The sequence below is a fragment of the Canis lupus genome, chromosome 4, assembly GCF_003254725.2.
Source record: "Canis lupus dingo isolate Sandy chromosome 4, ASM325472v2, whole genome shotgun sequence".
NCBI lineage: Eukaryota > Metazoa > Chordata > Mammalia > Carnivora > Canidae > Canis > Canis lupus.
In genome coordinates, this window is record NC_064246.1 from 343861 (window position 1) to 367136 (window position 23276).

At 39.4% G+C, this 23276-nt stretch overlaps 1 protein-coding gene and 1 long non-coding RNA gene across 6 annotated transcripts in view; one reads left to right on the forward strand and one right to left on the reverse strand.

Annotated features, from left to right (window-relative positions):
- The window catches only part of ZNF25 (zinc finger protein 25), a 34819-nt gene that overhangs the window by 7598 nt on the left and 3945 nt on the right, over window positions 1-23276 (reverse strand). For 3 of the 5 annotated variants that reach the window (XM_049108889.1, XM_035714976.2, XM_025448614.3), the window contains exon 2: window positions 21493-21608. The exons of the other annotated variants lie outside the window; for them this stretch is intronic. In XM_049108889.1, coding sequence (XP_048964846.1) covers window positions 21493-21507 — 15 coding nt within the window. In that variant the 5' untranslated portion in view covers window positions 21508-21608. The remainder of the gene's footprint in view (window positions 1-21492; window positions 21609-23276) is intronic. 5 annotated transcript variants of the gene reach the window in all.
- On the forward strand, window positions 338-23251 carry LOC125754935 (uncharacterized). Its single transcript, XR_007410082.1, has 3 exons — window positions 338-1339; window positions 6321-6419; window positions 22162-23251. It is a non-coding gene; the product is annotated as an uncharacterized LOC125754935 (long non-coding RNA).

Genomic DNA, 23276 nt, shown 5'->3' on the forward strand with positions numbered 1-23276 from the left:
TAGAATCTCTCTTGGGTGTTTACAATTCTGGGTCAGTTCTCTCTGGCACACAGAGCCTTTTCAATATGTAATTCAGTTTTTCTTTTATGGAAAGTTTCCTTGGATTAAATATTAGCTTTCTTCCGCTATTTAGGTGTTGTTATACAGGGATTCTACCTTAGCTCCTATTTGTTACTCTCTCTTCCTCATCCTTGTCGATTCTTACCACCACTCCCTCCCCCACTCCATGGCCTCTTTCAGTTCTCCTTCTACATATCATTTATCATACTTTCATTTATCTTCTCCCGCAGATGCACTGTAATTTAATCTGACAGGATTTTCTTTTCTACTATTTCTTTCCTGAGTTATTTTGCTTATATTTTATATTCACTTGTTTTTCTCAGTTTCTGAGTCTTTAACCTCTGGATTTTAAAGTTATTTTACATCTGAAACTCCTTAATATTGGAAAGCTGTACTCTCCTCCGCTTTGTTTGTCTAGGGGAGGAGAGAGGACATCAACTGAATAAATGTCAATTCATACATTCTACTTTCTTCTAATTTTAGTATTGTATGCATGCTGAGTAACATTTTTTGATCATGATCTCATTTTATGGTGGGGAGGGATGAAAGTGTTAGCCTCGTCCTTTGTTCAGAAAACTCTGTTGGCATAATATATTCACATTCTTGAAGAAAACAGCAGTATGGGGGTGATGTCTTTAGATTCTGTAATAATGTTTTTTTGTTGTTGTTGTTGTTTTTAGGAAACTAAATTTCACCTTCTTGTTTTCTTATTTGCCTTCACTACCAAGCAAACAAGGGATTCGACTTCTTTTCCTCTGTGTTGCTAACTTCTTAAAGCTGCCATCTGTGTTACTGCACACATTCTAAGTCCCTTCTTTTTTATTTCCAGTGCCAGTACTTGGACCCCACTATCTCAGACCTCTCCTCCATCTCCCCAGTCAGGGTGGGTTGGGTGCCTCTGCTTGTGGCAATGCTCACTTGATGTTTTGTTGCTTTACAACTATGACATCACCATCAAAATTTTTCTCTTCCATCAGTCCCCTCCTGACTTCCTGCTGTGGGGTAAGCTCCAAGCTGCTTTTGCCCATGACAGTGATCTCTCAATTTATACATGAACAGAGGTTTGTCTTCCTAGCTATATCATAGGAGGAGATTGTGCGGTGTGTAGAAACATTTGTATTTTGCCAACTAACATTATTCTGTGGCAACTAGGAAATCCATAAAGGAAAACTGGAAAACAAGAAAAAGAATCAGTTGGGCAGGAGGAAGCAATGAGCTGAATTCTGTTCACACTGTGAAGTGACCGTGGCTGGAACTATCCATATTGGCAGAGATACATGTAAGTAAATTTCCACAAATAATATTGTCACATGTATAGAAAATCGGGATTCCAGAAGAGTAAAAAAAATAAAAAATAAAAAAATAAAAAATCTAAAAGCAACAATATTCAAGGTTATGGTAGGAGAAACTAGGCCAAGACTGAAACCTGACAGAACTTTTCTAAATATAAGGGCAGGCCAGGAGGAGAGTGTTTAGGAAGCCAAAGAAAGATTCACAACTAATGGGCAGTTATAGTTCAAAACTCAAATGTAAAAGTCCAAGGTAGAGTAGCTTGGTAAGTGCACAGCAAAGGAGTAAAAGCTGTAATCATTGAGCATGACAATTTGAGAAATTATTGGAAGACTTAAAATTCATTAGGGAAGAGAAACCAGCTTTTGGACACATATCCTAACAGCTCAGGAAAACATCTTTGCTCAGAGTCAAAGGGCTGGAATTTGATAAGGACAGCAGAATGACTGATTTAGTAGGGAAACTGATCAAAGCAAAGCTTGTGTGATTCCTTGTTCCCACTCCCACCTCCTTTATTTATTTATTTTTTTAATTTTTTTTAAAGTTTTTATTTATTTATGATAGTCACAGAGAGAGAGAGAGAGAGACAGAGACATAGGCAGAGGGAGAAGCAGGCTCCATGCACCGGGAGCCCGACGTGGGATTCGATCCCGCGTCTCCAGGATTGCGCCCTGGGCCAAAGGCAGGCGCCAAACCGCTGCGCCACCCAGGGTTCCCCACCTCCTTTTTTTAAACAAAAACAGCATTTGGTAGAAAGTAAAAGCTGGTGAAATGAGCTCACCATATAAGGAGAGGCATTCAGGGGCTTGTAGTATGGAAACAAGCAGACCAAAAGAGAAACACAAAACTATGTTCTGCGCACATAGACATTTTATTCCTTTTTAATACATATGGATTTCTTAAAAGGCAACACTTGTGATGTAATACTTCTAAGTACTATGTTCTTATAGTATAGCTGTATCACGTCAGCAATTAAGAGAATAGCTAAGAGAATAAGAATAAAGCTGACATGTGACTTGGTTCTGACATATGCAGAACCAAAGATGAAGAAGTATCTTCAAAGTTCTAATGGAAAAGATTCTGAATCTAAACTTTCATGTCCTGCAAAAATTTTCATTCAAGGATAGGAAAAAAAAAAGTTTTCATAAACATAAAGGTATTAAAATCATACAAAACTATGCACATTTTCTCCAAAGAACTAGACTATGCATAAAAGAAAACAAGAAAGAAAAGCACGTGGCAAATGAGAAATAACAGCTAACATTACTAAGAACCTACTTCTGGTATAGCCATAACAGGAAGCTGTGGAAGTTAAATTGGATTGCTTTCAGAGACACTGAAAAGAACTGGTCTGTTCTGTAAACTAAACAATCACATTGTCCTTTCTAGATACTGGTAAGTATGTTAGCAAGATACATCTTTTCATGGAATATGCACTGATGGACCATTTTCTGTCCAGAAATCTTAAAATAACTGAAATCATACAAAATAAATTCTCTGACCACTGCTGATTTAAAATTAGAAATTAGTTGAATCTGGTGGCTCAGTCCATTAAGTGTCTGCCTTCAGCTCAGGTCATGATCCCAGGGCCCTGGAACAGAGCCCCACATTGGGCTCCCTGGTCAGCAGAGAGTCTATTTCTCACTCTGCCCCTCCCACTGCCCATGCTCTCTTGCTCTCAATTAAATAAATTAAATCTTTAAAAAATTAAACTTAGAAGTCAAAGGAAATAATAACAAAGTTATCTGGAAAATTGCCAAATATTTGAAATAATGTTGAGCACTTTGTTTAGTGTTACTGGAAGACAATGACAAAGTTAGTTCCCTGAAAGATTAAGAAAATTGATAGTTATATCCAGTATGACCATGAAAACAAGTTAACAGTATTAGAAATGAAAAGGGGAACAATTCCTTCAGCCTTACAAATATTAAAAGACTAATAAAGCAACACTATGAGCAATTCTAAGCCTATAAATTTGAGAATTTAGATGAAATGGACTAATTGCTGGAAAGTAACAAAATTCCATATCTCACTCAGGAAGAAATACCTAAGCTGAGTAGTCCTATATCTCTAATAAGTAAATTGCCTTTGTAGTTAAAAAGCTTTTGAATGTGAATGATGTCACAAGAAATGGTAAAGTAGAGAGCTTCAAAAATGGGTCCCTCCACTGGGGCAACCATTAAGGTACTGACAAAAATCAGCCATTTCAGAACTCTAGAATCTAAGCTTTAAAAACTAATGAAAAACTTAGAGCAACGAGGGATGTACTTAAGAAAGCAGCTGCTAAATTTGAAGAAAGCATTGTGGTATTTCTGCTTACCCACCTACCAACCCCCTCTCCAGTGTAGCAGGGGCAGTACGGACAGGGCCAGCGTTCTTGGTGCAGCTTGACAGGGTTGAACAATATAGACTGTGTTCAAAATCCGCTGTGTTTTGATCTGTCTAGTGGTTTCCTGGTGGATGAGTGCAGAGGCTTGCCTTCATTTTGTCCTTTTAAGGCTGGAATGGCATTCTGGGCCAGACTCCGTTAAAAATATGTAAGGACATATACTATCTGTGGCCATGTGGAGCAAGGGGTGATAATGGAACAAGCACAGACAACTCCAAATGCCCAGGAAGGAGGAAGGTGAGGAGGAAGATACTAGGCAGAACAAGGGCTTTGAAGGACTATAGTGCATAAACCAGGGAATCCAGAGAGCAATGTGCATGCCCAGGGCTGGACACAGGCTCAGAAAACACTTGAGAGAACACTACGTTTATATGCATCTCTGGCTAATTTTTGGACTCTTCAAAAGAGGGGAAGGCTAAGGCAGAAGGGTAGGCAGCCTGTGTTGAAGGAGTGCCCTATCTTAGAGCCAATCTATAAATATCAAGTGAGTATTTGATTTTTCTTTTTGGTTCCAGAAGTTTAAGAAAATCTGTCAGATCACTAGATAACCATTGAGATAATGGTACAGAAATGACAGTGACCACACATGACAAGGAATATAGTGTTTGAAAAATTGTGCAAGTAAACATGAACAACTATAACCTTTAGCAAGCAACAAAAGCAAACCCTGGGGAAGTGGATAATTTGATTTCCAGAGTAACCACATTATAATATTTAAAATATTATACTTTTTAAAAAAGATTTTATTTATTCATGAAAGAGAGAGAGAGAGAGAGAGAGAGAGAGGCAGAGACCCAGGAAGAGGGAGAAGCAGGCCCTATGCGGGGAGCCTGATGTGGGACTCGAACCTGCGACTCCAGGATCAGGCCCTGGGCTGAAGGTGACGCTAAACCACAGAGCCACCCCGGCTGCTCCAAAATATCCATACTTTAACAAAAAGTTATAAGGCATAAACAAGTTGGCCCATTCATAGGAAAAAAAAATTGATCGGAATCATCCCTGACCTAGTAAATATATTGGTTTACTATAAAAAGTTCTTTTAAGTATGCTCAAAGGGCTAGAGGAAACCATGGACAAAGAACTGAGGGAAACTAGAACAATGTACGTACATACAATATCAATAAAGAGAAGTTATAAAAAGAAACCATGAAGAAATTATGAAGTTCAAAGGTACAATAACTGAAATATAAAATTCACTACAACAGATCAAAACAACAGATTTGAGCAGGCAGAAAAATCTGTAAAATTGAAGATAGTTGAAATGAGTCAGTCTGAGGAGCAGAAGGAAAAAAGAATAAAGACAGACAGAACCTAATGAACTGTGGGGGCACTAATACCCATAATGACAGAAGCAAAATGGGAGTCCCAGAAAGAGAAGAGGGAGGAAAAGAGACAAAATATTTGAGGAAATAATGGCCAAAACTTCCCAAATTTGATGCTAGACATAAATCTCTCCATATAGGAAACAAAATGAAGTACAAAAAGGATAAACTCAAACAGCTCCATACAATACATTTTAATCAAATTGTCAAAAGTCAGAGACAAAAATCCTAAGAGCAGCAAGATTCTCAATATGATTAAAGCAGATCTCTCAACAGAAACCGTAGAGACCAGAAGGCATTATGAACATTAAAATGCTGGGAGAAAAACTTGTCAAATGAGAATTCTGTATCCAGCAAGACTGTCCTTCAATAATGTAGGAGAAATTAAAAGGCATTTGAAGATAAAGCTAAGTGATTGGATACCTGGATGGCTCAGTGGTTGAGTGTCTGCCTTTGGCTCAGGTTGTGGCCCCAGGGTCCAAGTCCTGCATTGGGCTCACCACAGGGAGCCTGCTTCTCCCTCTGCCTATGTCTCTGCCTCTCTCATGAATAAATAAAATCTTAAAAAAAAAAAAATTGAAGCTGAGGGACTAGTAGACCTGCCCTACAAGAACTGCCACGGGGTGGGGGGTGAGGGGGTGAAGAAATACCAAAGGGAGTTCTTTGGATTGAAATGAAAAGACTAGACAATTTTGGGCCAGATGAAGAACATAGGTAAAGGAAACCAGAGATAAATATGAAATCTGTATTATTGTGGTTTTTTTATTTCTTTTTTTTTATATCCTATATGGCTTTTAAAAGTCAAATGAGGGGGGGGATCCCTGGGTGGCGCAGCGGTTTGGCGCCTGCCTTTGGCCCAGGGCGCGATCCTGGAGACCTGGGATCGAATCCCATGTCCCCCAGGGCATGGAGACTGCTTCTCCCTCTGCCTCTCTCTCTCTCTCTCTCTCTGTGTGACTATCATAAGTAAAAATTAAAAAAAAAAAAAAGTCAAATGAGGGGGGATCGCTGAGTGGCGCAGTGGTTTGGCGCCTGCCTTTGGCCCAGGGCGCTACCCTGGAGACCCGGGTCGAATCCCACATCGGGCTCCCGGTGCATGGAGCCTGCTTCTCCCTCTGCCTATGTCTCTGCCTCTCTCTCTCTCTGACTATCATAAAAAAAAAAATAAATAAATAAATTAAAAGTCAAATGAGGGGAGCAGGAGCAAGATGGCGGAAGAGTAGGGTCCCCAAGTCACCTGTCCCCACCAAATTACCTAGATAACTTCAAACCATCCTGAAAATCTACGAATTCGGCCTGAGATTTAAAGAGAGACCAGCTGGAACGCTACAGTGAGAAGAGTTCGCGCTTCTATCAAGGTAGGAAGACGGGGAAAAAGAAATAAACAAAAGGCCTCCAAGGGGGAGGGGCCCCGCGAGGAGCCGGGCTGAGGCCGGGGCGAGTGTCCCCAGGACAGGAGAGCCCCGTCCCGGAGAAGCAGGAGCTGCACCGACCTTCCCGGGCAGAAAGGGGCTCGCAGGGAGGTGGAGCAGGACCCAGGAGGGCGGGGATGCCCTCGGGCTCCCGGGGACACTGACAGACACCTGCGCCCCGGGAGAGTGCGCCGAGCTCCCTAAGGGCTGCAGCGCGCACGGGGGACCCGGAGCAGCTCGGGGGGCTCGGGGGCGGCTCCGCGGAGGGGGCTGCGGGGCGGGAGCAGCTCGGGGGGCTCGGGGCGGCTCCGCGGAGGGGGCTGCGGGGCGGGGGCAGCTGGGGGGGGCTCGAGGGAGGCTCCACGGAGGGGGCTGCGGGGCGGGAGCGGCTGTGGGGGGCTCGGGCGGTGGCTCCGCGGAGGGGGCTGCGGGGCGGGGCGCGAATCCAACAGCACAGGCCCGGGAGCACAGGGAACCAGGACACAGCCCAGGATCCCGCCACCCCCAGGACAGGCAAAGGCCAGTAGGGCCCAGGACAGCAAGGACGCTCGTGCCCCGAGCTGAGCAGATCAGTGGCCCCACCCGAGGAGCATCCAGGCCCCTGCAGACTGAGAACTCGGTAGTTACTGTGGGAGCTGACTCCAGGGCTCCAGAGCTGGCCGCAGCCACTGTGTTCCTCCAGGGGTCTCACAGGGTAAACAACCCCCACTGAGCCCTGCACCAGGCAGGGGCAGAGCAGCTCCCCCAAGTGCTCACACCTGAAAATCAGCACAACAGGCTCCTCCCCCAGAAGACCAGCTAGAGGGACAAGTTCCAGGGGAAGTCAAGGGACTTAAAGTATACAGAATCAAAAGATACTCCCCCGTGTTTTGTTTTGTTTCTTGATTTGTTTGCTTCCCCCACCTTTTTTCCCCCTTCCTTTCTTCTTCCTTCTCTATTTCTTCCTTTTTTTTCTTCCTTTTTTTTTCTTTTTCTCTTTTCTTTCCTTCTTTCTCTCCTCTCTTTTTCTCCTTTTCCCAATACAACTTGTTTTTGGCCACTCTGCACTGAGCAAAATGACTAGAAGGAAAACCTCACCTCAAAAGAAAGAATCGGAAACAGTCCTCTCTCCCACAGAGTTACAAAATCTGGATTACAATTCAATGTCAGAAAGCCAATTCAGAAGCACTATTATACAGCTACTGGTGGCTCTAGAAAAAAACATAAAGGACTCAAGAGACTTCATGACTGCAGAATTTAGATCTAATCAGGCAGAAATTAAAAAATCAGGGATCCCTGGGTGGCGCAGCGGTATAGCGCCTGCCTTTCGCTCAGGGCCCGATCCTGGAGACCCGGGATGGAATCCCACATCCAGGTCCCGGTGCATGGAGTCTGCTTCGCCCTCTGCCTGTGTCTCTGCCTCTCTCTCTCTCTCTATCGTAAATAAATAAATAAAATTTAAAAATCAATTGAATGAGATGCAATCCAAACTAGAAGTCCTAATGATGAGGGTTAACAAGGTGGAAGAATGAGTAGGTGACATAGAAGACTAGTGGATGGAAAAGAGGGAAACTGAGAAAAAAAAGAGACAAACAATTAAAAGACCATGAGGATAGATTAAGGGAAATAAACGACAGCCTGAGGAAGAAAAATCTAAGTTTAATTGGGGTTCCCGAGGGCACCGAAAGGGACAGAGGGCCAGAATATGTATTTGAACAAATCCTAGCTGAAAACTTTCCTAATCTGGGAAGGGAAACAGGCATTCAGATCCAGGAAATGGAGAGATCCCCCCCTAAAATCAGTAAAAACCGTTCAACACCTCGACATTTAATAGTGAAGCTTGCAAATTCCAAAGATAAAGAGAAGATCCTTAAAGCAACAAGAGACAAGAAATCCCTGACTTTTATGGGGAGGAGTATTAGGGTAAGAGCAGACCTCTCCACAGAGACCTGGCAGGCCAGAAAGGGCTGACAGGATATATTCAGGGTCCTAAATGAGAAAAACATGCAACCAAGAATACTTTACCCAGCAAGGCTCTCATTCAGAATGGAAGGAGAGATAAAGAGCTTCCAAGACAGGCAGGAACTGAAAGAATATGTGACCTCCAAACCAGCTCTGCAAGAAATTTTAAGGGGGACTCTTAAAATTCCCCTTTAAGAAGAAGTCCAGTGCAACAATCCACAAAAACAAGGACTGAATGGATATCATGGTGACTCTAAACTCATATCTTTCAATAGTAACACTGAACGTGAACGAGCTTAATGACCCCATCCAAAGGCACAGGGTTTCAGACTGGATAAAAATGCAGGACCCATCTATTTGCTGTCTACAAGAGACTCATTTTAGACAGAAGGACACCTACAGCCTGAAAATAAAAGGTTGGAGAACCATTTACCATTCGAATGGTCCTCAAAAGAAAGCAGGGGTAGCCATCCTTATATCAGATAAACTAAAATTTACCCCAAAGACTGTAGTGAGAGATGAAGAGGGACACTATATCATACTTAAAGGATCTATCCAATAAGAGGACTTAACATTCCTCAATATATATGCCCTGAATGTGGGAGCTGCCAAATATTTAAATAAATTAATAACCAAAGTTAAGACATACTTAGATAATAATACACTTATACTCGATGACTTCAATCTAGCGCTTTCTACACTCGATAGGTCTTCTAAACACATCTCCAAAGAAACAAGAGCTTTAAATGATACACTGGACCAGAATGATTTCACAGATATCCACAGAACTTTACATCCAAACGCAACTGAATACACATTCTTCTCAAGTGCACATGGAACTTTCTCCAGAATAGACCACATACTGGGTCACAAATCGGGTCTGATCTGATACCAAAAGATTGGGATCGTCCCCTGCATATTCTCAGACCATAATGCCTTGAAATTAGAACTAAATCACAACAAGAAGTTTGGAAGGACCTCAAACACGTGGAGGTTAAGGACCATCCTGCTAAAAGATGAAAGGCTCAACCAGGAAATTAAAGAAGATTTAAAAAGATTCATGGAAACTAATGAGAATGAAGATACAACCGTTCAAAATCTCTGGGATGCAGCAAAAGCAGTCCTAAGGGGGAAATACTTCACAATACAAGCATCCATTCAAACATTCAAAAACTGGAAAGAACTCAAATACAGAAGCTAACCTTATACATAAAGGAGCTACAGAAAAAACAGCAAATAGATACTACACCCAGCAGAAGAAGAGAGTTAATAAAGATTCGAGCAGAATTCAACGAAATCAAGACCAGAAGAACTGTGGAACAGATCAACAGAACCAGGAGTTGGTTCTTTGAAAGAATTAATAAGATAGATAAGCCATTAGCCAGCCTTATTAAAAAGAGAAAGAAGACTCAAATTAATAAAATCATGAATGAGAAAGGAGAGATCACTACCAACACCAAGGAAATACAAACGGTTTTAAAAATATATTATGAACAGCTATATGCCAATAAATTAGGCAATCTAGAAGAAATGGACGCATTCCGGGAAAGCCACAAACTACCAAAACTGGAACAGGAAGAAATAGAAAACCTTAACAGGCCAATAACCAGGGAGGAAATTGAAGCAGTCATCAAAAACCTCCCAAGACACAAAAGTCCAGGGCCAGATGGGTTCACAGGGGAATTCTATCAAACGTTTAAAGAAGAAACCATACCTATTCTACTAAAGCTGTTTGGAAAGATAGAAAGAGATGGAGTACTTCCAAATTCGTTCTATGAGGCCAGCATCACCTTAATTCCAAAACCAGACAAAGACCCCACCAAAAAGGAGAATTACAGACCAATATCCCTGATGAACATGGATGCAAAAAAGTCTCAACAAGATACTAGCCAATAGGATCCAACAGTACATTAAGAAAATTATTCACCATGACCAAATGGGATTTATTCCCGGGACAGAAGGCTGGTTCAACACTAGTAAAACAATCAACGTGATTCATTATGTCAGCAAGAGAAAAAACAAGAACCATATGATCCTCTCATTAGATGCAGAGAAAGCATTTGACAAAATACAGCATCCATTCCTGATCAAAACACTTCAGAGTGTAGGGATAGAGGGAACATTCTTCAACATCTTAAAAGCCATCTACAAAAAACCCACAGCAAATATCATTCTCAATGGGTAAACACTGGGAGCCTTTCCCCTGAGATCAGGAACAAGAGAGGGATGTCCACTCTCACCACTGCTATTCAACATAGTACTGGAAGTCCTAGCCTCAGCAATCAGACAACAAAAAGACATTAAAGGCATTCAAATTGGCAAAGAAGAAATCAAACTCTCCCTCTTTGCCGATGACATGATACTCTACCTAGAAAACCCAAAAGCCTCCACCCCAAGATTGCTAGAACTCATACAGCAATTTGGTAGCATGGCAGGAACAAAATCAATGCCCAGACATCAGTGGCATTTCTATACACTAACAATGAGACTGAAGAAAGAGAAATTAAGGAGTCAATCCTATTTACAATTGTACCCAAAAGCATAAGATACCTAGGAATAAACCTAACCAAAGAGGTAAAGGATCTATACCCTAAAAACTATAGAAGACTTCTTGAAAGAAATTGAGGAAGACACAAAGAGATGGAAAAATATTCCATGCTCATGGATTGGCAGAAATTAATATTGTGAAAATGTCCATCCTACCCAGGGCAATTTACATGTTCAATGCAACCCCTATCAAAATACCATGGACTTTCTTCAGAGAGTTAGAACAAATTATTTTAAGATTTGTGTGGCATCAGAAAAGACCCTGAATAGCCAGGGGAATTTTAAAAAAAGAAAACCTTATCTCGGGGCATCACAATGCCAGATTTCAGATTGTACTACAAAGCTGTGGTCATTAAGACAGTGTGGTACTGGCACAAACACAGACACATAGATCAATGGAACAGAATAGAGAATCCAGAAGTGGACCCTGAACTTTATGGTCAACTAATATTCGATAAAGGAGGAGAGACTATCCACTGGAAGAAAGACAGTCTCTTCAATAAATGGTGCTGGGAAAATTGGACATCCACATGCAGAAGAATGAAACTAGACCACTCTCTTGCACCATACACAAAGATAAACTCAAAATGGATGAAAGACCTAAATGTGAGACAAGAGTCCATCAAAATCCTAGAGGAGAACACAGGCCACACCCTTTTTGAACTCAGCCACAGTAACTTCTTGCAAGATACATCCACGAAGGCAAAAGAAACAAAAGCAAAAATGAATTATTGGGACTTCATCAAGATACGAAGCTTTTGCACAGCAAAGGATACAGTCAACAAAACTAAAAGACAACCTACAGAATGGGAGAAGATATTTGCAAATGACGTATCAGATAAAGGGCTAGTTTCCAAGATCTAGAAAGAACTTATTAAACTGTACACCAAAGAAACAAACAATCCAATCATGAAATGGGCAAAAGACATGAAGAGAAATCTCACAGAGGAAGACATAGACATGGCCAACATGCACATGAGAAAATGCTCTGCATCACTTGCCATCAGGGAAATACAAATCAAAACCACAATGAGATACCACCTCACACCAGTGAGAATGGGGAAAACTAACAAGGCAGGAAACCACAAATGTTGGAGAGGATGCGGAGAAAAGGGAACCCTCTTACGCTGTTGGTGGGAATGTGAACTGGTGCAGCCACTCTGGAAAACTGTGTGGAGGTTCCTCAAAGAGTTAAAAATAGATCTGCCCTACGACCCAGCAATTGCACTGTTGGGGATTTACCCCAAAGATACAGATGCAATGAAACGCCGGGACACCTGCACCCCGATGTTTCTAGCAGCAATGTCCACAATAGCCAACTGTGGAAGGAGCCTTGGTGTCCATTGAAAGATGAATGGATAAAGAAGATGTGTTTTATGTATACAATGGAATATTACTCAGCTATTAGAAATGACAAATACCCACCATTTGCTTCAACGTGGATGGTTCTGGAGGGTATTATGCTGAGTGAAGTAAGTCAATTGCAGGACAAACATTATATGTTCTCATTCACTTAGGGAATATAAATAACAGTGAAAGGGAATGTAAGGGAAAGGAGAAGAAATGTGTGGGAAATATCAGAAAGGGAGACAGAATATGAAGACTCCTAACTCTGGGAAACGAACTAGGGGTGGTGGAAGGGGAGGAGGGCAGTGGTGGGGGTGAATGGGTGATAGGCACTGAGGGGGGCACTTGACAGGATGAGCACTGAGTGTTATTTTTTATGTTGGCAAATTGAACACCAATAGAAAATAAATTTATAATAAAAAAATTTTAAAAAATGAAAAAAGTCAAATGAATACAGAAGTATAAATCTATATTAAGAGGCATACAACATACAAATATATGTTACAACAACAATATGAAGGGGGAAAAACAGAGCTACATTTCAGTTTTTCTATGCAACTAAAGTTAAGTTGGTATCACTTCAAACTAAATTGTTATAAATTAGGGATATTAATAGTAATCTTCAGTGTAACGGCTACAAAACTTTAAAAAATAAAAAAAGGAAATGAGTACATCAAAATGAGACACTCGAAAAAAATACAAAAAATTTGACAATCTTGGCTGAATTAAAGAAGATATTAGGCATATAGAGAATAAATGTCGAATTGCACAAGGAATTTTTTTTGGGTTTATCTTGGTTAAACTGAGATTATAAATTTTGGAGGCAGAATAACAGAGTCTTTCTCATAATAATGTCCGTGGGGGTACCTGATACCATTGATGATATTAACCTGGATCAGTTTGTTAAGGGAGTTTTTGCCAGTTTTCTCCACTGTAGAGTAACTGTTTTTCATACTGAATTATTTCTTTTTCATACAGTATTCTTTAAAAGCAATTCATTACTCCAGCCCATACTCAAAGAGGGATAGAATAAGCACTACCTATAGGAGTTGGCAATATCTACGTATATTATTTCTAATTCTTCATGTAGAGGAGTTCTCTTTTCTCCCGTTTATTTTTTCATTTATTTATATCATTATGGCCTCAAATATTTAATGCTTTGCGTTAGAATCAAATAGTGAGTTATTTATTTTGTTGCTTAAATTTTTCCAGTTTGCCCATGAGAAGATGTTTCATGTTGGCTATGTCCATTTGACATGTCCCCATCATTCGGTTTCTGAGCACATACTTTTTGATACTACAAAACTATCTGGGCTTATTTTATATTTTTCTACCCTCGCCCTAAAATCAGTAATTTCTCCATGTTATTCAGGTCCCATAGTTTTTTTTAAAAGATTTATTTATTTTAGAGTGTGTGTGCAATCAGGGGTGGGTGCAGAGGAAGGGGGACAGAGAGAGACACACACAGAGAGAGAATCCTCAAGCAGATTCCCCCACTAAACATGGAGCAGGATACTGAGTGTGGAACCCAATGCAGAACTTGATCCCAGGACCCTTAGATCATGACCTGAGCTGAAATCAAGAGTCAGCTGCTTAATAGACTGAGCCATCCAGGTGCCCCTCTGGTTCCTTTTTATTGGCAAATAGTGTTTAGAACTAAGATCTGTGTGCTGGGTATGTTCATTGCTTCTAGGGTGTCACTGACTATAGGTATTCTCAGCAGAGTTAGTAAATATGTATGTATATTAACTCATGTATACATGTCTGTAATCATTTCTATATCTATTTGTATACATAGCAAGGAAATATATATTAAGGTAACTTAGATACATTTGTTTTTCAATAATGGAGCTGGAAAAAAATGAGTATCCATATACAAAGAATGAACCTTAGCCAAGAACTTAAACTTTGTATAAAAATCAACTCAAAATGAATAATAAACCTAAATGTACAATGTAAAACTATAATATTCTTTGAAGATAGGAAAAAGTCTCTGTGACCTTTAGTTAAGCAAAGACTCATCAAATACAACACTAAAAGAATTTAGAAAGAAAAAAATCTAGAGGTCAGAAAAATTTGCTCTGTGAAAGACACTGTTGAGTGAAAAGTGTAGGCACAGATAGGAAGAAAATATTTGAAAACAACAAATCTAAGAAATTATTTATATCCAGTTCATATAATAACTCTCAAAATCAATAATAAAACAGTCTAATTTAAAAATAGACAAAAAATTTGAATAGACACTCCAAAAGGAGATATATGTGGGTAGCAAATAAGCACACTAAAACATTTTCAATGTATTAGTCTTTAGGAAAAATGCGAATTAAAACCATAATGAGATACCACTACATACCTATCAGCACAACTTGAAAAAAAAAACCTGACAATACAAAATGGTGACAAGAATGTGAAACAAGTAGACATCTGTACATTGTGGTAGGAATACAAAATAGTACTGTTGTTTTGGTAAACAGTTTGGCAGTTTCTTATAAAGTTAATCAGAATACTTAATATGACCCAGGCAAACACATGCATAGGTACTTACCCAAGATAAATGAAAATCCATGTACACACAGAAATCTAAATGCAACTATTTATAACAGCTCCTTTTATAATTGCCACAAAACCGAAACCCAAATGTTTTTCAAGTGGTGAATGGGTTAACCAAGTGGGTACACAGATACAGCTCAATACTATTTAGCAATAAAAAGAATGAACTGTGAATACATTCAACATGATTAAATCTCAAATGCATTATGCTAAAAGAAAGTTGGTATTCTCAGAAAACTACATATTATTTAATTTATATGATATTCAGGAAAAGGCAAAATTATAGGGTTAAAGAATAAATTGGTGATGGCCAGGATTAGTTTTGGGGGTTCCAAGAGAATTTTGGGGCATATATAGCATCACTGTGGTTATGATTATATGCTTTTATGCATGTGTCAAAACTCACTGAAGTGTATACCCAAAAAGTGAATTTTGCTGGAATTTAAAGAATAAAGACAATAAAACAGCACAAAACAAAAATGACTTCATACCTATTAGGATGACTACTTTCAACATAACAACAACATAAAAGCCCAGTAAAATACCAAATATTGGCAAGGATTGAGAGGTACTGGAAATCTTATACATTGCTGGTGAGGATATAAAATAGTGTAACCTCTACAGAGAATACAGAAAGCCAGTTCTCAAAAACATAAACACAGAATTAGCATATGATTCAGCAATTTCACTCAAGTTGCACATCTATAAGAACTCAAAGCAGGGACTCCAACAGATATGTGTGCACCAATATGCATAGAAACATTAATAATAGCCACAAGGTGCAAAAAACCCAAGTGTCTATCACCAGATGAATGCAAAAAGAGGAGGCTGGGAATATATTGGTGGAATAGGAGGACCCTTAGGCTCGCCTCCTCCCTTGGTACAACTAGATAAAACTCCCATCAGTGTAAATAAACCAAGAAAACAACCCCAAGACTAGCCGAACAAACTCCACAACTAAAAGGAGAGAAGAGGCTGCATCACAGAAGGTAAGTATGAGCATAAACAGAAGTTAACTGGATGCAAAAGGAAAGATGGAACTCATTAAAAAGTGTAAAATCTTGATTTTTAATAAAGAATGTCAATAGCAGGGATGCCTGGGTGGCTCAGCGGTTGTGCATCTGCCTTTGGCTCAGGGTGTGATCCTGGAGCCCCAGGATCGAGTCCCACATTGGGCTCCCTACATGGAGCCTGCTTCTCCCTCTGCCTGTGTTACTGCCTCTCTCTGTGTCTCTCATGAATAAATTAAAAAAAAACTAAAATCTTAAAAAAAAAAAAAAAAAAAGAATGTCAATAGCAAAAAAAGACAAATGCATAAACAAAATGTGGTAGATAGAAATAATGGAATATCATTTAGCTTTTAACAGGAAAGAAATCCTGTCACATGCTACATGACCGGTCTTAAAGACATTATACTGAGTGAAATATGCCAGTTAAAGGGCCAAATACTGTGTGATTCTACTTATACAAGAGACCTAGGATAGTCAAGTTTATAGAGGGAAAGTAGACTGGTGGTTCCCAGTGGAAGGGAGAATAAGGAGTTATTGTTTAATGGTTACCATTTCAGTTTTTCTGGGGCACCTGAGTGGCTCAGTTGATTATGTGTCTGCCTTCAGATGAGGGCATGGTCCTGGAATCCTGGAATTGAGCCCCACATCCGGCTCCTTGCTCAGTGGGGAGCCTGCTTCTCCTCCCTCTGCCCTTCCCCCTACTCCCTACTACTTGCTGTCTCTCTCTGTCAAATAAGCAAATAACATCTGTAAAATAATTTTTTTTAGTTTTGCAAAATGAAAGCAGTTCTAAAGATGGATGGTGGTGATGACTGTACCATAATGTGAAATGTACTTAATGCCACTGAACTGTATAGCTGAAATTGGTTAAAATGGTAAATTTTATGTAGATTTTCCACTATTAAAAAATAAACGTAAAAAACCACAACTCAGAAAACATGCTAAAAGTGGCTGTATGAAAGCATCAAATATATGCACCAAAATTGGAGGGATCAAGATCCTAGAAAAAAATAAGAGTTTTTTTCTATACCTTTAATTTGAATTTTCGGGACATTTTCAAATTTCATAGAGCAGAAAGTAGCTGAGAGCTAGCATCCTGACCATAGGATAAAAAGCTGGTTCTGAATGTAATATAGTAAGACAAAAGAGAAGCGGGTCTCACACTAACAATAAGAACAATCCCCTAACTTAGAAAATTACAAGTTTTCTAAAACCTATCAGAGAACTGAGAATCCAAAGATGAACAAAGGAAAAAAACTCAGAAGAGATGAATACTCCAGAAAAGAAAAGAAAACCACAATGACTCATTTTTAGGGGTAAGTAAAGGAGAGAGGGAAGTAGTCCAACTCAACAAAATGTTAATGTTTGCTTATGGATTTCTGTGGTTTATTAGAATCCCTGCAGACTCCAGTTACAACAGAAGTGAACACCAATCTGCTGTTTGATACAGCAGGTGACTGGGGGTTTCACATTCAAAAGGTCCCTAAATTATGGAATCCTAGTATCAGAACTCTTTTTTTTTTCTTTTTTCTTCACTTGCCGCCAAATGTTTCAAAGTGATCAGTTTATTTTAAGTTGGGGAAGCAGTTTCTGGAACCAAATAGGAAGCTCCATAATCAATATGAATGGTCTGAAATATAAACAGCCACCAGTCTTCCCCATAGGCCTCTACTGAGTATACAGCAACAACCCTCCAAAGGTTGGTAGCAGAGCACCATGGCAGGAAGAGATGTCTCAGATGGTGAAAGCTCTGCAGGGTAGGAACTTCTCAGTCACCCAAAGGGAGGCTGGTGGCTAGACTATAGAGCACATCAGTGGAGCCTCAGTGGTGCTCTGATCCCAAGCTCAGTTGAAGGTAAAGCCTTGATCCTGCCCTTAAACCATTTGAAATCATTAGTGAACTGAATCTAACTAAAGTCCATGGTCAGTTCAACTACCTATTAGATTGACTTGGGAACCAGACAGAAGAAGGGATATGCCGTTTTTCTGGAGCTGGAACTTTGATCTCTACTTTTATAAGGTGTCTAGCACATAAAGAATTATGAGACATGCAAAAAAAGTAGAAAGTGTTCATACATACCAAAGAAAGAAGGCTTTTGAAGCAGATAACCTAGATGTTGGGATTAGCAGATAAGGATTTTAAAGTAATTATAATGAAAATTAAATGACCAGGTAACAAAACAGACAATATAAATGAAAGAATGGAGAACCATAGCAGAAAAAGAACAGAACAGGAACTTTCAGAATTAAAAGATACCGTATTAGAAGTGGATTTTATGGGCTTATGAATGAAAGTGAATTGAAAAAAAGAAGGAAACCATGAACTTGAAAAATCAGTTCAACAGAAATATTCAAACTGACTAAAAAAACCCCAAACTAAGTAGAGCATCTGAGACATTTGCGTGTTATTTATATTGTCTCTAACATTTGTGTATAACTGTAATCTTAGGAAAAAAGAGAATGGGACAAAGAAAATACTTGAAGAGTAAGTGGTTGAGAACTTTCTGAAATGATGAAAGGCAACAATCCATAAACCTTTATTGACCTCGAGGGATAAATCCAAAACAAATGATAATTATGCACATCAAAATCTAACTCTTGAAAACTAAGATAAGAGGAAAATCTTAAGCACTGGTGGAGGAAAAAAGACACGTTATTTTCTGTTGAGTAACAAGATGAGGAATGATATCAGAAACATCAGAAGACAAAGGCATCCTATAAATGCAGAAACAAAACTTGAAGTATAGTTTTATATTTGACAACAATATCTTTCGCAAACCAAGATGAAATAAAGACATTTTCAGAAAGATAAAGTGAATTCGTCACCATAACTCCTGTGCTACATGAAATGATAAAATAAGTTGCTTAGGCTGAAGGGAAAAGATATCAGAGAGAATCCTAAACCTGTAGGACAGAATACAGAGCACCCAAAGCACAGATACTTGTACAAACATAAAACACTATTTTATGCACGCATGCACACATCCACAGACATATACGTTAAGTTGCTTTTAAAAAAAATTAATACTGATTAAAGAAAAAAATAACAAGTATTTGGAGTTAAAAATATATGGAGAAGTGAGATATAAAAACAAGGACCACACTGGTGGGAGGGTTTAAACAGAATTATGCTGCTGAATTTAATTATGTCGTTCGTGGATAAATATTTGAAGACACAGATAATGGTGAAAAATGTAATCTTCAGACTAAATAATAAACGAAATTAGAAAAAAGTAGAGCTTAAAAGTCAATAAAGGAGATCCACTGTAATACTCAAAATACTCAACCCAAAGGAAGTACAACAAACATCTCATCAGGATCAAGAAAAATCCACACATCCGAAACAGTAGAGATAAGGTATCTTAAAAGTAACCAGCCCAAAACATAAATTTACTTTAGAGGTCTAACAAAAGGTCAATCATCAGTACTATCAGTAGAAGATAATGAATGCTTTTCAATGTTTCAAAATATAAGAACTGTCAACAAGGAGTGCTATACACAGTGAAAAAGTTATTTATATTTCAGATAAACCAAACTTAGAACTTTCCACCAGTAGGCCCTCACTAAAACAAGCAAGTAAGCAGAATAAAAACAACATAAAGGATGTTTTCAAACAGAAGAAATTTATGCCATTACAACTTGAGAGATGCAAGAAGAAATAAAGAACATCTAATTTGGCCAAAATGGCTATGAACAAACAAAAACTTATGGTATCTGCATAAAATAAACTTTTTCAAGAGTTGTTAGTGATGACTGCTCTCAAATTTTTTTAAAAGATTTATTTATTTATGATAGACGTAGAGAAAGAGAGAGGCAGAGACACAGGCAGAGGGAGAAGCAGGCTCCATGCTGGGAGCCCGACGTGGGACTCGATCCCGGGACTCCAGGATCACACTCTGGGCCAGAGGCAGGCGCCAAACCGCTGAGCCACCCAGGGATCTCCGACTGCTCTCAAAATTACTTCACAAAACAAAAAGGCTCACTAGTCATTTGTGTTGTCCAGACTGGCCAGTCAGAAATTAGTTACAGAGCCTAATATGGGAAAATCATGGCACCCCTGAATGAATTCTGGATAAGGAGAATGTCACTTAGAAGAGATACATTCAAGACTAAAGCAAACGTCACTTTAAAGAGACGTTCAAGACTAAAGCAAACTGTTGAATGGGCTATGTATTTTGAGCTTCCGCCTACATTATTTCTCCCTCTTTCGAGTGTCTTTTTCCCCACCCTCATGCCCAAAGACTATGATTTTTAGTTAATATCAGATATGTCCACACTAAAAATTTATGATCTGGTAGTAAACCATTTCAAAAGCTGGGCTGTGAGAATTAGAATTACATAGGACTGATTACGTCAAGTGTTTATGAAAGGACTGAGAAACTGATTGCCAAATACACTGTATGATTTTTAAATAAATAAAATTGAAATTTAGTTATTTCCTTCAGACTACAAGGTCCTACATATTACAGTCCCTTCTGCCTCTTTGATCTTCCTTCTTAGATCATTCTCCCCTAGGTTGCTTTGTCGCTTCAATGTCCTGAATGCTGTTTCTGGAACATGCCTCAGAGTGTTTGTATTTGCTGTTCTTCCTGGAATGCTCTTCCCCCAGAATTCTACTTGGAATTTAACCAGGACTCTCATTTAACCAGGACTCTCTTCAAATACTACCTTTTAGACTGGCATTCCCTAACCACCTTATTCTGTTCCTCATATCTGTGTCACACTGTCCTCCTAAACTGCTTATTTGCCTGTGAGCACATGCATCAGAAATATTACTCAAATGCAGACACACATAAAACATATTATCACATTTGTTAGTATCCTCGCCAATCTTCTCCGAAAAGTCTTTAAGTCAGCTTCACAGTGGAGAATACAAGTTTTCTAAAAATCTGTATTTTCACATGAAAGCTCAACTTTTAACATTGGCAAAAAATACTGAAAGTTATTTTCCTTGAAGTGACAGGCTCACTTAAGCCATTTTTCAGAAAATGTTTGGTAAATACCAATCCAAATAACCATAATTTGTCTGCCAGTTACTCTTTCAAGTAACAATAGTATTCCATATAAAAGGTGGCTTCGTGAGCCCACAGATTAATTGCACAACTACTTTTCCTCTAGACAATCAACCATCATTACACAGCATGTAGTGAAAGTACTCTATGTGAACTTCCCATTTTGTCATACTGAATAACAAAACATGTATTCAAGGTCAAGATTTAATAAAATTAGTAATTTTTACTGTTTCATCAAGGTCATCCTTAAGTAATGGTGGCAGTTTTTTATTGTGAGTTCACTGCAGAGAAATACAGTCATTGCTATCACTGTCATAATTCATGCCAACAGGCAGCAACCTAGTCAACACTGCTTTTACACCATTAGTGTAAAAGGCATTTTGCATCTTAGTATTAAGTTCTGACCTCACAGGCCCTGGAAAAAGGCCTTGAGTATCCCAGAAGTCTGCAGACTATGCTTTGGAACTGCTGTGATATTCAAAGAGCATTTTCCCTGAAGGTGATTTTTAACTGTTTGCACTTTTTAGTTCAATGTATGGGTTGTCTTTCATAAAACTCACTGAAAAGAAACACACACATATACACACAGTAAGAGCTAAATAAATGACGCACCTGATACTTGTTCATTTTCTGCAGTTCTTTGTAAAGGATAGAAACTATGAAGACAAAACAGTGAAAGTTGGAAGATAGAAGTCTTAAGAGACCTTATCTTGCAGCTCCAGAATCACCTGAAAGAAATTTCCATACATTTTAGTAAAACATAAACCCTTAAAACCCTTAGGAAAACATCCCTTTGAGCCATGAGAAGGAATAGGAAGGACCATGATAAAGGAGTACCTGCCTGTACACTGGTGACTCTGGTATAATCTTGATGGATCTGGGAAAATTTTGAGTGAATCTAAACATTTTCTTGCTAGCTGTTTTGAAAATTGTGTCCACTTAATAACACAAAAGAATAAAAAACTTAAACATCCAATAATAGGCTGGGCAAAGTGTATAATAATATATCCAAATTACGGACCCCTAACCTGGTATTTCAAATAACATTGAAAAGAAATACAGGAAAGTGTTTAAGTTACATAACGATTTTTCCTGTTAATATTATAAACTCCACAAAGTTAGAAAGTCTTCAAAGCCCTCAAAAGTGTGTTTTGTCTCCCTAAATTGCAGTTTCTCCAAAATCACTTCTCTAAGAAAATTGTTGTGACTTAAACATGGTACAGTGGACGACCTGGAGAGTTTTTTTTTTTTTTTTTAAAGATTTTTATTTATTCATGACAGAGAGAGAAAGCGAGAGAGAGACAGAGAGAGGCAGAGGGAGAAGCAGGCTCCACGCACCGGGAGCCCGACGCGGGACCCGATCCCCGGTCTCCAGGATCGCGCCCCGGGCGAAGGGCAGGCGCGAAACCGCTGCGCCACCCAGGGATCCCCGAGACTTCTGTTCTATGCTAGTGTCTGCTATTAGCAAACCTAGTGACTTGGTTTCAATGCTACTATATTGGATGTGAGGAAGAATGAATGACATAATTTTGAACAAGCTTTCCAGTACTATTTTGATTCTGTCAGTTCACTCAGTGCCACACATCTAGATGACACCCTGGAATTCATTGTTGGCTCCACCCTTGGGCCGAGCCCTTAGGGTAAAAGTTAATTAGGCCTTGAAGAACTCTGACATGGCCATCTGCTGATCTTCTGACAGCTGCACAGATCTAAACTTCTTAAAATAATAATATGACACCATAAATCCCAGAACAGACACTTTGGGTGGCACAAGGTAACTAGATGCCATAATGCTGGGATAACAGAACCCTCTTCCAGCGGGCATGATGCTTACAAAATGCCTGGTAACCCAGACTCAGCAGCCAGAGGCAGTCTATCACTTTCTTAGCCTGGAGCGCGGGTGAAATTCCAGTTTTTGTCTAAAAACTAGCCTTGGGGCTGGAGAGGATTCCCAGCTTCTCCAATAAGCCTTAAAATTCAGGGCTCAACTTGCGGTTTCAGTTTACCTGAAACCCGCTGAGAATAGAAATGTGTTGGAGAATGCAGGAAGGGCCTTAATTCACCTTTTGATACAGGAGTTCCGCGGAAGCCTCTAGAAGTTTGGAAATAAATACTTGGTGGTAGGGTTAGGTGCACTGCACGCCACAGTTTTAATCAGGGACAATTTCTGTACCAAATATACCGACACTGGTTTTAGCGTGAAAACAACACGAACCAGAGTGAGATGGGTGAGTGCTGACCCATCCTCCTCCGCTAATGCTGAGTGCACCGATTTATCTCTGAACCCTTAGGATTCCTATTTATTAGGATGGAGGCGATTGAAACCGATTCAAGGATGATGATGATGATCAAACAAGCCAATAACGAAAAGGACAGCAAACTTTGTAAGAACAAAA